Source organism: Sceloporus occidentalis, unplaced genomic scaffold (genome assembly GCF_023333645.1).
Source record: "Sceloporus occidentalis isolate IW3139 unplaced genomic scaffold, rSceOcc1.0.p SCAF_29, whole genome shotgun sequence".
Taxonomy (NCBI): domain Eukaryota; kingdom Metazoa; phylum Chordata; class Lepidosauria; order Squamata; family Phrynosomatidae; genus Sceloporus; species Sceloporus occidentalis.
The window spans coordinates 8,533,711-8,548,873 of record NW_028317009.1 but is presented as its reverse complement, the minus strand read 5'-3'; the positions used below and the strand labels follow the sequence as shown (position 1 = coordinate 8,548,873).

General features: G+C 43.1%; 1 protein-coding gene across 1 annotated transcript in view; it reads right to left on the bottom strand.

Annotated features, from left to right (window-relative positions):
- Positions 1-2,562: 2,562 nt before the first annotated feature.
- Positions 2,563-15,163, bottom strand: part of LOC149299283 (Wilms tumor protein 1-interacting protein homolog) — a 33,657-nt gene continuing 21,056 nt past the window's right edge. Inside the window, exons 4-8 of the mRNA XM_089486543.1 lie at positions 8,226-8,288; positions 6,621-6,751; positions 6,228-6,279; positions 4,101-4,169; positions 2,563-2,715 (exon numbers count right to left, since the gene is read on the bottom strand). Of these exons, the coding sequence (XP_089342669.1) occupies positions 2,563-2,715; positions 4,101-4,169; positions 6,228-6,279; positions 6,621-6,751; positions 8,226-8,288 (468 nt within the window). The remainder of the gene's footprint in view (positions 2,716-4,100; positions 4,170-6,227; positions 6,280-6,620; positions 6,752-8,225; positions 8,289-15,163) is intronic.

The following is a 15,163-nucleotide window of genomic DNA, read 5'->3' as shown; positions in this document are numbered from 1 at the left end:
AGAATCAAAACAGAAAAAAAACAAAACAAAAAACATTCTAAAAAGTACTTAATGGCAGAAAAAGCACAATTTGGAGTTTTACAAGAATTTATACAAAAATAGTTAAACTGATCCATATTTGCACGTGTAAACATGTTTACATGATATACAAACTGGGCAGTATACATAGCCTCCTACACAGTTGGTCCAAGTTCTTGGAAGAAAAGTCTATATTCTTTCAAAGGCAAAGAAAATACATTTCTTAAAGTAAATTAAACAAACAAAACAAAAACTTAATTTAAGTCAAATTATATACTACAGTTATGATATTAGTTACAATATAATAAAGTCCGGGAGCAGCCTCAACAGTTTAACGCTTTGACCAAAGGAACGTAGGATTTGATTGGCTGAATAGGACACATCTGGGACTTGCAGTTCTAGCATACAACTTCGCAACCTTTGCTGTAAAGTGAAACTGATCACATAAAACAATTTTGCTTGATGGTATGGAGACAGGATATAGAGAACTAAACAAAAATAGTAAGAACAAAACAGTTTAACAGCATGAAATTAACCATTTTTTCTTACTACAATTTTTGGGTAGGAATTCAGACATTAGTAAGACATTTTGCAGGTATATTAAAAAAAACAAAAACCACATTTTGCAATCTTGTGGCTTTTAACACAAAGGGTGTAACGGTTCTTAAACAAAAAACAGTGCCTTAGTGCTCACTTCCTTTTTGGTATCTTGCTCTTCCTCCTGTTACTTAATGTTTTTATCCACTCAGACAAATAGCACATTTACGATGAGTTTGAAAACGAAACAAGAAAAAAAACCTCTTCCCCCCCTGGGGAAATGACCCCATAATCGAAATGTAACTTTCTATTTGACTCGTCAGTGCTGAATTCTACCTTCAAGTCTAATCCAAAATATACATACGAAATGCACAGGAGGGGGAGCCCAGAAGCACAGTTACCATTGAATTAAAGGCACTAGACTTACACACACCATTCTGTATTTTAGGCATGGGGGGGGCGCAGATATCCCACCGGCTGCATGTATTAGAAGGAAACCCTTAGCAGCCCGTTATTGCAGGAACACACACTCGTAATAAGTTACACAGAAGACTACAGGGGCACACGTCTCGGTGCTTTAAATAATCTCGCACAGTGTTTGACATATTCAAGAACAGTAGTAGTAGACCATTAAGGACCCTTTTAGCGATCCATTGTGCCAATTTTTGTTTTGCCCGCTAATACCTTGCAATTTTAATCACACTTTTTTTGCAGCCAGTACTATGGAATTCAGTAGGTTTTTACATTTTTTTTTTATTTATTTAATTTATTTTTTTTTTTAAGACTTGTTGCTTTGCTCTTGATACAGCTGTGAAAGCCATTAATAAATTAACCTAAGCTATGTGCATCGAACAGCTTACTTAAGTAAAAGTGATCTCAGATCCGATAGGCCCACTTTAAGAACCCAAAAGTTGAGGGACAATTTGCCAGTAGGCAGTCACATCTCAGCGTGTTCCTAGAATTCCTTAGTACTGGACGGCAAGCCTTTCAGAACAGAATCAAAGCATCAACACAGTCCAACAGCAACATATTAACAAGACGCGAGGGCTGCCCAAAGTGCCCATTCAAAACAAGAACACCTTTTGCACGGAAGGGGCCGAGACCACCCCTAGAATAGCCAGTAAGTATCCAACAGATTAACACGTCTCCCATTATACATTAAAATCACTTTAGTTCTTCACAGTAACATTTTACAATTGTATCTTACCTCCAGTCTTAATGTCTTAAGCAGATGATCCCAGCTCCCCTTGTTCACCTAAATATTCATCGTAAGAACTATGCCAAGGAAAAAGCATTCTCCGCACATATGGGGAAGGCTTTAACCCTGATTGTTTTTATTATTATTATACAGAACACAATAGAATGCACAATAAAATAGTCAAGCATCTCGTGCCTGTTGTGAAACAGTTTACAGCCAGAATAGGTCTTCAAGAAATCTCAACTATGTCTCTTCCATTCAAAGTAAATAATCGCTGCCACACTTCTGGCCACAAATGGGTTAACACAGATTAAGTGCTTAGGTTTCCTATTCTCCCCCCCCCCCCATTTTGGTCTAAACATCAGCCGCTGCTAAATACCCACACAATTACTGGCAGGGAAATGACCGGACAAAATAAATATACATTTTCAAAAACACACTAAGATAATAGGCTTAACAATATATATATATATATATATTTCGATTTTTTTTCCAAACATCTCTTAATTTCAGCTCTCTGTCTTTTTTTGTCCTCCTCCAGAAAAAAAAGAGATAGCTGCGTTTTGGGAGAACTGGACTTAGCTAGGCCTGCCTAAAATACCAGTAGGTCGACAAAAAAAAAAAAAAAAGGTAATGGCACTTATTTTGTTTCAGGATTTACACAGCAATGTACCTGTGGCAGTGAATGGGTTAAACAGGTTGTACCGCTAGCTGTTTTAAAAGGTACGACGGTTTGCGGTCGTCTTCTCTCTTTTCCTTTGACACGCTTGCCATAGGTGCTAATACGGCGCCGATTCTCCGGCCGCCACTCAGAGCTCCGTGACGTGCATCGGGTAGCCGGTCGGCTGGTGCGGAGGTACGTTAACGCTTATACGTCGGATGTGGCAGCCGTGGCAGAGGAGATGGCCGTCCAGGGGGTAGCACCGGCGACCTTCTTCGTCATTAAGCTGCAGCTGACAGTCCTGCCAGACGGGGGGAAAGCGGCAAATATTAAAAAGGTGGAACAGACCAAGATCACAAAAATATAATTTCATCATCAAACTATCCGGCGGAGGAATGTCTATTATCTGGGATTTCAACTTACGCTTCATCAAAGGTAGGACTTAAGCAATATCATTTATTAATTAATACATTTTGGACAGTTATAAAGTCAAACACTGACATTGTATATAGTGCAAAAAATCAAATTTACTTTTAAATGAAATATGCATATTTTATGTACCATACGCATTGTACATACATGACCCCAAATAAAGCGTGATTAGGTAATGACAGCATGGCTCTGTATTTTTGAACAAAAGATGGTTACCAGTTATCGTTAAATCAGCAAAATCAATCAAACCAAATCGCCAAAGACAAAGCCCCAACATGCCATTTTCCTGAGCCTTCTAGGGGAACGTTCTGAATGTGGAGCAGTCTCCATGGAAACCGACGCAAAATACTGTGCTTTAGCAATTTATATCTAAATACTCTAAAGCCCATTGTAATTTTGAAACCTTAAAAGTCAGCATAAGAGAGCAAGTCTCCTGATACAAAGTTACTTAATGAACAAAAAAAACCTCAAAAGAAGGCAGCATTAGTAATGAGGTGCTAAATTCCCATCAAAGCCAACACGGCAATTTATATAACAGGCATTACGCTGGAGAGAGAGGACCGGACAGGAAATTAGCCATGAACTAGAGAAAGAGAAAGGATCCGTAAGGCGGTAATTATGTTGTACTGTTAAGAAACCTGCCCCAGGGGCCGCTGGAGTCTCCTCCTGGGTCTTATCTGAGCTTAAAGTATTCAAGGAATGCAGGCTTACAAAGGGTTAAGCCATCCTGGACACCATTCTTTGGGGTTGGTGGTAAGCACCAGGTACCTCCCCGTCTTTGGTGGCTAGGATTCTTTGCATTGTACTTTAATACCAATAAATGGCGCGCCGAAGACGCAGCCATCTTTACTTGCTCCATATTTCCAATGGGGTTTAACGACACCGCTTGCTGCAAATTTGCAGGTCAAGTCTGCAGCGGCGTTAAAAGGTTTCAACGTTGCATACGGAGCAGCGAGCAGAATACGCGTAGAGTAAGTAAATCACCTGTAAACCAGACCCTGTGACAGCTGGAAGTCACCGTTATTACTTATTGACCATGATGTGGAAATGGGGGCACGGACTCCAGCAGCCCCCTGGGGTGAAGAGATGGCCGAGCACCACGAGCTGCTCTCCTCGCGCTATCCCAGGTCATCATTCTCGGCACATACTTTTGTTTTAATACATTTATTACATTGTTTAATACATTGCATGTGTGTGCTAATCAGCACCTGTGGTTTATGGAGGGGGGGTATCTTGGCAGGACCTGCCACTCACCTCACAGTGATAACACTCCACGTGGTAATCTTTGTCCATGGACACCACTCTTATGGTTTCTTCAGAGCCCTGATGGGGGAGGGAGAGAAAAAAGGGGGGGTAAATTTGGATGATTTAAAAAGAATCCCCTACAGTTTACTTAAAACCGAGATGCGACTTCCTGCATTCCAAACGCTCTATTTTTGGAACCTACGAAGGGGGGGTTCGATTAATGATTTCTCAGCCTGAAGGCCATGTATCCCTGCTGAGACCCATGGGCCAAGGAACCGCTGTTACACAAATCCTAAGCCCTACAGCCCTAACGCACAAAGATCATCGTCAAAACAGCCTCTTGAGAATAGATCTACGGAAGTAATAGGTGCCTACTTCAAGGAGCGTTCATCATATTCCAGTTTGATGTTTAACTGTTCCTGCTGTAACAATGTAGCAGACAGGGAACTGTCTGTAGACTGGAAAAAAAGGGGTTAAAAGTTACATTTGCGCAGTCACTTCGTCTCTTGGACGGAATGAAGGGAAAAACACAAATCCTCCCATGGACTGAACATATTCTGGGTGTCCCAGGGGGCAGGATTTGCTCGGGCGACATCGCTCAGCCCCCATAACAAGAAACATTTGGAATAAATGCTTGGCCTGAGAAGGCACATGGGAAACGTCGCACGTGTTATTTTTAGCTGCCGGCCGGACATCCAACGCAAACATAAATGTACATTGTCTGACGACAGCACTGCATTCAACTGAGTCCAGTATGAATCAAATGCTAGTGGGGTCCTACACCCCCCCCCTACTCAAAGCCACTTCTCATTAATCAGACGGACGTAAAACTGCCCATTTGTCATGTGAATAATTTAGAGCTCCCACTATGTCCACTTTACAAAAATATATAAGTTTTCTCATCACAAGAGACAAAAATAAAGCGAGCCATTGTCCTTCTGTCCTGGCGACAAATTAATGGATCTTCTCCATATTCCAGATTTCCGGCAGACGATCCAAATAAACCGACAACACAACTTACTATCTACTTTTCATACAACTCTGAGAACATTTCTTTCAAAATAAGTAGTGAGATCATTTTAGTAGCAAAGGAGGATTTGGAAGATACTTTTGTGTTCTTGGTTCCATGCCAGCATTGTAAACGAGCAGAAAGCACGGAAAATGTACAAATATTATAAAATAATTTATTGTAAGCACCGTAAATAACTCATCTCTCCTCCACAGGTGTCCTGTGCTCATTTATTTGCAACGTGATCCTACTGTAACAAAAGATGGACCACACATTGACCGAGGGTACAAATACCTCGACGAGGAAGCAAAGCAGGAGGATCGGAAGTCAAAAACTGTGTTCCTAAGCAACCTCATAACCATCGGCCAAGTCCCTCGCAGGGCTTAGTATTGCATTTCCCATCTCGGCTCAAAGGAACAATTTAAGCCGTGCTTTTGACTTTATCCCGTCCGGATCTAATAAGCAAACCGAGATATTGGATCCCGCCGCTGGAACGACCACTTTCACCAAAGTAAATGCCATTCAAGTGCTTCCAAATAAGGTAAAAAAACACAAAAACTCGGCTGAGATTGCTGAGAACGCTGTAAATGGGAAAGCGCTCTGCTGTGTAGTAGGGAGGTTACGAGTCCTCAAGGTGTATGTTTACGGGAGTTGGGGTTCTTGAATAGTTGGTGGGCTCTAGTTGGCTTCAGAGATGCAGATTAGCTTTCCTTTATTGCAAGTATGTATTTCATAAAGACATGATAAATGTCTGTTAAATCTTTGCTATACTGGGAACATCCTTGGACGTGCTAATGTATGTCACAACAACAACAACAACCCAGTGCTAGCCAACTAGAGGGGCAGTAATATAAAATCTACCAGAGTCCATAGTAGACGGCGATACATTTCATTGGGCCAAAATTAAAATATGTAGTCACGTTAGCTTTCAGGAGCTCAGATGTCTCTAGTGTAGATGGAATGCATAAGAGACGTCTGAAGTCCAAAAAGCTTAGCAGACTCCAAAATGTTTCCTATGTTGCCAAAATTAAATGCATCTCTTGACTGAAGACGCCATCTTCTCTTTATACACTCCCCCAAAACCTCATGTAAAGAAACAGTCACTTGCCGCTGTGTTTGGTTATTACCTGTGCTGGTAAAATGGGTTGGTTGCAGGAGGCACATTTAGGTGCAAAAACGCTGAAATAAGAGACAAAAAGTCACATTTTAGTTCTAGCTATGGAATAAAAGCCATTATGGAACAGAAGGGGGTACAAAATTATTATTAAGGGTCCCAAGTATCTAGTGCACAAAACGTCCCCAATAATTTAGTGGAAAGACAGCCATGTTATCATTGGGCTGATGGAGGGCCATAGATCTCCAACAAGTGTTGAGCGGATAGCCTCCAACACTTTGTTTAAGATACCGTTCACCATCTAGAGGGCTACTTTTTTATTGTGATGTTCTAAACCACGAGTCCAACTCTGGATTCAAAAGCCATACCAGGCAGCCTTCCCACCCCAAAATACAAGAGTTCTTACGTGTGGTAATCTTTCACACAGTAAATGTTGTTCTCGAGGTCCACAGTGAATGGCACACCATCCAAACATTCGTTACAGACCACGCAGCGAAAACAGCCCGGATGGTAAGATTTGCCAAGCGCCTGTAAAATCTTAACACAGACAGATTAATGTAGGCAGGAAGAGCAGAATGAGGATACAGAATGCAAACCAGGACAGATATGTTTATTCATTTGTTATCTAAGTCAAACATTCAAGTGCAGCCTAGACGTGAGGTCAACTGATAAGAAAAGCCAACAATTAAAGAGAAGCGATGTTCTGGGGTTCTTCTGACAACACTGACCGAACATCTGCCATATTGGTCATTATGTTTAATATGTTTTGGGTTGACCATCGTTAAACATATCAATACGATCACAAAGGTATCGTAGAACACTTAGAATTCATTACATTTTTCTGGTTTTTTTTATCCTTTTATTAAATCTTATTTTAGAATCACCTGTCCACTTCCATACCCTAGCAATTTAATATGCTACTTTGACAGGTTTCTACCGTGAAAGCGCACAAGAGGATAAATCCAACAGAAAAAACACCCATGCCTGCTGAAAAATGCCACCTTCATTGAAGCCCTATGAAGGTATGACAACTTTTATACACATTTGTGAATGCCCAATCTTAGCTTTTAGGGGAGAATAGATTATAGCTGTACCCTTCCCTTTTAACCGTGACTAGAACCCACATCTGTGAAATGTATACATACATAGGTGGAATATTTGAAACGCTCGACTATATTTAGTTGCCAAAGCTCCGTGTAAACTAAAGCTTAACATGTTGAGTCACATAGTTTATGCCTGTCTGAGCAGAGACCTTCTTGCCCTTGGAAACCAGAATCGTCAACATCGCACCTTGCGGGATTTCATTCCTTAGATCATTCCAGCTCTTATCAATGCTGGGGATCACACGTGACTTTGGGAGCCCGCGGGTTAAACACTTGTGTCTGGCTGCATCCAAAGAGTGAGGAAGCCGCAACGTCAACTCTATACCGATGCGAGATAGTTCTATATAATCTGTTCAAAACTACAAGTCAAATTAAGGTATTTTAGTTGCAGTCCGGCTGCTTATTACCCCAAAGAGCCTCGTATCACTGTCTCAATAGCTGTCCTGCATTCTTATTTTAGTGTCATCCTACTCTGAGGAATAGGGGACCCCTAGAGCTACAGCTGCTGTGCAACTCCCATCACACTTAATGCTTTAGGTTGGCACATGAGCTATTAACTAACATTAGTTTTGTTGTTTTGCAGTGTGGTGGAGTCCAACATGGTCCCTTGAACAAAGGCTCACAAGTCACATCCGAGCAGGTGGAAGACTAAATGAAGGCTAATCCCTATCCTTGTCTGAGAAGCACTCAGGATGTTAACATGGACAGTACATGTATGCGTGTGTATGTGGACAAATCCATGTTTATAAATAAACTTTAAGGTAATATTCACAAACTGGGACATGTTTTTATTTAGCAAAACTGCGAAAGCAATTACCACAACGTAGAACCAGACTTATATTTAAGGGATATTTCTAATGTATCGGAGGCAGACAACGGTCCGTGTTACAGCAGAGAAGCGTCCTTACCATTTCCATGATCAAATGTCCGCACACATAGCACTTATCCGCCGTTTGCTGGAAACCTGAATACTAAAACAGAAAAATATATATTAACACATGAAACTTTCATCATAACTGACGTGTATAACGTTCCATCCATGCTTTACCAAGACTAATTCAGGTGGAAATTGTTACATACGGTGCCGTGGCATGGAACGTCTGTACCGACTGCTCCCCTTCGGCTACTTTTGTTTCAGAATTCCTGTAGCCCAGACAGGGTCAGGCTGGATCAAAATCGGCACCATAAAATATGGGGCTGTTTGTGGGCACCGTTCACATGGCCAGTTCTGGTCCCAATATTTTTTGTTAACAACAAGGACAACCCGTGCATTTTAAAAAGTACATTTGAAAAACACATTAGACGTTAAGTTAGATACAAACGAAAACACGGTTTCTTAAATCACTGCGGCTCACGAAATGGGTTTGGCACAAATGAGAGGATACCTGCATACTGCGAATAATGATACTAAGCATGGAATTACACAGTTACAAGTGTACATTTCTGAAAACAAAGTTCATTACAACAAATAAGATAACTTTCACAGTAGGTAACAAAAAAAAAAAAAAAGCAGAAAATGACTTACAGCTCTCCAAAAAAAGGCATTTGTATGACCCGCACTGACTATGTGATTTGGAGACATGATCTTTGCTTCTGGGGGTAGATGTAGAGGGCTGTATTCATTTTAAATTCACAGAGCATTACGTTTGAAATCTAGCATTAAGTTAGCAGGGTACAGGATAGCTCACGGTTGAGAAACCTTTCCCAGTCAATGTTTTTGGAGGTTTAGAGAGGTATCTACCTTAGAGTCCATGCGAGAGGGTCAAGACCAGAGCATCACAGAGATGTGCTATCAGGCCCCACAGGATCAGCATTGAAAGGCAGGAACTTTACCACACCCGGGTTAAATAAACTCTTGATTGAGCAAATGAGGTACAGGTGCGAGTCAGGAGCAGGCAGACATCTTATGTCCATGGAGAGGTAAATAGTATATATGTATAGTTATATATGTGTATATATATATATACACACAAATAAGTATATATATGTTTATTCATATATAGCTGTCTTGTGGCATCACCACAAAAAGTCTAGTTGTCTTGTGGCGTAATGGTAAGGTGTAATGCGTACAACACAGAGAAATGTTGGTTCTATTCCAGGTAAATATATATTTTATAGCAGCTGTGCGTATAGCTAAGTCTTCAGAGTAGGTGAATTTGAGTTTATCTATTATGGACGAGCACATTCAGTCTGCCACAATTGTGGTGCAAGTGCTAGGTGCACTGCCTACCATGCGGATGGTTTCAGGCTCAATTCCCCATGATGACTGGCGACTGAGTATGAGTATGAGTTGTGTATGTGTATGTGTATGTGTATGTGTATGAGTGTGTACGTATAGGTGTGATTGAGTCAGAAATCATGGGGATAGAGCGGGGTGGGCGCCTAGCCTTTAACTTTTTAGACGTATTTTTAAAAAATAAATAAATTATACAGGGTTTTTTTTTATTTACTTATTTATTTTTTTTTAGCAGCCACTTATACTTATGTAGAAGTCTCCGGAGGGAATTGAACCAGCAATCTCCTGAATCACCTGCATTACGCCCAACCACTAGGCCATGAGACAACTGGACACACCCCCCTTCCCGTATATATTTGACATGCCCCTGACTCAAATATAATCACATGCACCGCTAAAACCTTAACATATACATACAGCCACTATAACACGCTATACAAGGGGGCCCCCGAACCAGCATTTCTGTGTATGGTGGGTCAGACACCTGTTAGACCATGAGACAGCCAGGCTTTCTTCCTCCTCGTGGACATACGATGCCTGCCTGCTCCTGACTCATAATGAAGGGCACCCGCTCTAAAACCTCACCTATACGTACAGCCGCACTGCCACCATATATCCACACAGCAACAAACACTATACGCTTACACACACTGTCACAGCTATCTATTGGGTAATTGGAGACAGAGGGTGTGTAGGGGTTAAAGATACCAACCCTTTTGGTCACTCACTCCAAACACCAGACCCAGTTAATAGTACGCGGCGGCCACCACCAAATTATGTTTTTGTTTCAAACCAATTCAGTAACGTGGCTTATTTCGGTTTTGTTGGAAGGTGGAGTTCAGGTAGAGCACAGAGACGGAAACTGGATTAATATATAGTTTAATCTGATAAATGTCACAAAAATAAATAACGTGTACAAAGGTGGTGATAATTCAGACACCGAATATACAACATAGTTTGTAAAAATAAACGTGGAGAAACACAGAAAATTATAAAAAAAAAAACATGCGGGTCGCCAGCGGTAACCTCAATGTCCTTGTTGCTTTGATGGTTTTAGGCGATGTTACAAAAAATAATCCATAGTATATTCCAGACAGAGATTCTCTCAATTTCCACCCCCCCCAAAAAAAAATACGTATACGCTGGTGTGATGCGTCTGAGAGAGATGTCACAGGTACTTAAAATAAAACAAAGAAAAAAATCCTATATCGTTGACATTCATGTATTAAGACTGACAGATCCCATCGTGTCCTCAAGATGTCCCAGACGGAGCATTCTGAATTCACAACTAATGGCCTCAATGAATGTATGGCAGAGCTCCGGTATGTAAAGGGTGTGGGCTGTAAAGCACATCTAACTACATTAACCCTTCCAATTAGCCCAACACAGGCTCTGCTGACGCCTCCCCATTGATGGTGACAAAGGCGATAAGTTATAGCCATGAAGTCACAACCGTACAAGCATGGCTGTCACTTCTGCCCGCACCATAGCCGAGCACTCACCTCCAACCCTTCAATTAACTTCCTACTTGATGAACTGTTTGTTTTAAGGGCCCTTTCCTCTGTCCTGCTGAACGTTGTGTCCATTGCTCCTGGCCGTCGGTAGAGATCCCAGGCTCCTGGCCTCACCTCACTCTCTCCGTGGCTGGCAGTTCCTTGCTGATGAGTCAATGCATTTGCCTTCATCGACCCTCCCTATATTATCCTCTGTAGCAATTGCCCCAGCAGCTTGCTGGCTTGTTACCATAGCAACAGTGGCTATATCGTTTTGCCCTACACACACCCCAGAACACACAAAAGGGGTAACAAGGTGAGCGTCTCTTCCAGCAGTTCTAGAGGGTTTAGGCACAGCGGAGAACCTGCCCCCCTCTCCGCTCCTTCTTCTCCAGCACTCCAAGGGTTAAATCAAGCCCACGACCAAAACATTTAAACTAGGTTCTGGCTCTTGACATAAACGGACATCACGTTGCAAATAACCCTTGTTGCCCCTTTGGTGAGACATTACTGGTTCAGGTGCAGACAGGCTATCCGTTACGCTGTGTCCTCCGTCCAAGTCACCTCGAGGTCTCAAGACTTTCACAAAGTTCCTCAGGTAGGGTGACCACGTCGGCCATGTTTTCCAGGACAGGCATATTGTTTACCTATTGCGGACCAGCCCAAATAAAACGCTGCCCCTGCAGTTTGGAGGATGTATAACTGACTAACTGGTTCCCTTCCATACTGCAGGGCAGAGCTTTATCTGGGCTGGTCAGCAACATGTAGAAATTATACGTGTCCTGGAAAACACGGCGAATGTGGTCACCCCAACGTCAGGTTGGACTATGCTGTCCTTTAACCAACCCGGTTACATTTCCCGGAGCACACTGACCAATCATCCGGTACAAATCAGTGCCCCCCAAAACATTGACAGTAACCATCAGCAGACACCACCACCTCCCACAAATCTTTGCCCGCACCCAGATGAAGCAACTCCCGTGCCATGGGCACCTGCCCCCAACTCCTGTGAGTGCCACAGCATTTGCACGGATAATACCCTCAGGCCGTCACGGTTAATACCAGGCTGAGCCGGGACATAATATAGTTTCATTTCACCTTTCTTTTATGCTGTTGCATGTAAATTCTCACAGTTTTATTTTTTTTCGGGGGGGGGGGGGGCTTGGCAGCATTTCAAACTTTGCCCCAGGCAGCACAATGTCTTGGGCCGGCCCTGTCCACAGGCCCGCTGCAGCTTTCATTAGCACCCTTTTGCACGGTACGAGACATTTCCCTGTAGGCTTCTGGGGTGAGGTTAAAACTTTGTAATAAAGCAGAATTGATGACATCATAGTCCCGATCACTCTCTATGGGAAGTGAGGCAAGGAGGGCTCCTCCGTGCAAGTATGGGGTTAGATATTTAGCCCACTCTTGCTTACCTAGATGGTACTGCCGGCAACAAGGGTTGCTAGTTACCCCAGTCCTTGGGTCACAGGCTCCTCTGCCATAGCCTCATCGGTAGGTACACGTATCACCCTCGCCCGGGGCAGTAATGAGGTCTCCCTCGCCTCTTCCTTCAGGGTTTAAATGTCTGCCAATGCAAAGCTCCCTCAGGTCTACAATCGTCATTCGTTATATTTTAATTTTATTCTTGGTATATTGCTTAAGATCCAGAAACTTATGAAACTAACATTTACAGACAGAGAGCCCCCCCCCCCCCATAAATCCTTAAAACCTTATTATTTCTTACATTTGCAGGTTTTTTTTTAATAAACGTCTGGCCCACCAGGTTCGGGAGCGGAAAATCTTACGCTGCCATATGTGAAATTTTCCGTTAAGCAAATTTGTGGTTGGAAAAACAGTCTAAGATACTGGGCTAATTGGAGTTTGGGGAGGGGGGGGGTGTTTTAGATGTCGAGAAGCAGACAAACGGCAGGACAGAATCTTATCTCTGACAGCTTGGAAGATGGGGAGGCTGTCACCGAAATCAACCCCAGACTGTGCAGAAAATAACATACAAAACCAGCGAGACAAAGCATTTCCCCGGGGCACATAGTCTCCTCTTTGTTCTCGTGGAGTCTGCACTAAACCGAAATACCAACCGCTCTTATTTAACTATTTTACAGTTACAGTTACATGCAATTATGTTTCCATTTCTTTTTTTGAACCAAAAAATTGAAGGAATTACACTTTATTTCCCCAACAATGTAGGGGAAGCATTTTTTCGCTGCACTCTGCAGTTCCTGACATGGAAACTGTACTGTGCTAAGGAGAAAAAAAAAAACGTGCAGCAAGAAATTGCTTCCCCTGCTAAACCTAACAGATATAACTCGATATAGGTTCTGTATCCTAGATTTATGTAAGTTTATATATTTGTATTTAAAAAAAAGGTTACTTTCACCGAGAACTAACAAAGAGCCAACAAATGGCGCTTGATGGGAATCGAAGTCCCGATGGTCCGTTAATGAACGAGACAGAATTGTCATCCAATGATCAAACATTCTCCGTTTAAGGGTCTCTCAACTTTTTCTACCAGGGCGTCAAAGAGCAAAGTCAGGTCTCGGGAGACATGGCAGACTTTTTTCTATACGTTACTAGCCACTTATTTAAATTGACCAGAAAAGGGCAAACGACGATAATACGGAAGAATCTATGGTGCCCCCAAAGAGCTAGGACATTGGCTCTGGAAGATCGTCGCTCCTTCCTGATTTGAGACCCCCGGTCTCCTGGGATCCTTTGTTTACACGCTAAGTATCTGCGTGACCATCTGCTCACACGGTTTCCTAAGGCTGCGACCTGAAGGGCGTCTGTAAACAGGTGGGGAGCCCGTGGACATCAGGCGCGTCCGCTGACAATGGGGGGGGGGGCGCCGCTCATACAGAACCTTCCCCAAAACGAATGCAACCATCTGGCCGTCATCTGATAAGCAAAGCCACCGACCTTCTGCCGGTTATTGATTAACAAATGAATAGAGCGGGGGCCGCGGTAAAACGTCACATGACACTTTCTATATAATAAAGGCTAATAGGAAGCTTTAATTATAACGAGACGACTCTTCTTCCAAAGAACGAACGTGAAATCCCCGTGCCAAATCAGATCAAATGCATTCTAAGTCCGGCGTTGGCATGCGCGGGAAGCCTACCCGCCTCGGGGAACCTATTTTCCGATGGCCACGGACGGAGCGAGAAGGGCCAGGTGGGATTTAACCCTTAGAGTCTCGCACTCCAGCAGAGATGAGGTTAAAATGGGATCTTCTTTTTGCACCTTAAGAGGCGGACAACCGAACACCATAACGTGACGTAGTCAATTCCAGATTCCGTTAACCCTTCATGGAGTAACTCCTGGACCCAGCAGTGAAAGGGTCCGGGTCACATCACATTTTATTTCCATATCTGAATTTTAGAGCTAGAAGGTCGGGCTGGCGGCAATACAGAAATGAACAGGTTAATTAAAAAGCAAAGTCTTATTGTCCGATGACTACCACCTCACCCTGCAGATGGCCCTGCCGGTAGCCAAGACTGCTGCGGCTTCCGCCACGTAAATAACTCAGTGACAAAGCTGCCTCTTCATTTGCAGATGCGTTTCGCTTTTTTGGGGGGGGGGGGGGGCGGAAAAAAACACAATGTCCTGCCTTCAATAATTTTTTTTGTTGATTTCCGGAATAAATCAGTCCTTTAACTCGACATTTCAAACTAATGTTTCATTAACCTCTTCACCCGGCGGGTTTAGAACACAAGTGGGGAGGGGGGGGCTATCCTTTTTTTTTTCTTTGTACCCCCCCTTCTCTTCCGCAGTCTGTATTAAAGCAATGCAGATGGCAGCTCTTTCAGTCTGGGCTTAGACAGTGGATCCGCGCGGCCACAATGGCCAGTTGTGATAGGAGTCAGGAAGCAGACAAAGGGCCATTGTACGTAGGGATGATACAGTGCAGACAAACCCTTCTTCCTCCCCAGTGCCGGCGGTGCCCAGATGTGGGGGGGAAACTCAAGCCCTGCCAGCTTCCAAGGTCCGCTCTTTGGAAGGCTCAAACGTCTGATCTCCAAAACTCTGCTCAGAATTCCGGCTGCCAGTGGAACCCGCAAGCGGGGCAGGGATATTAACCCTTTAAGGCGCCGGGGAGAAAGTATGTTAATAACAC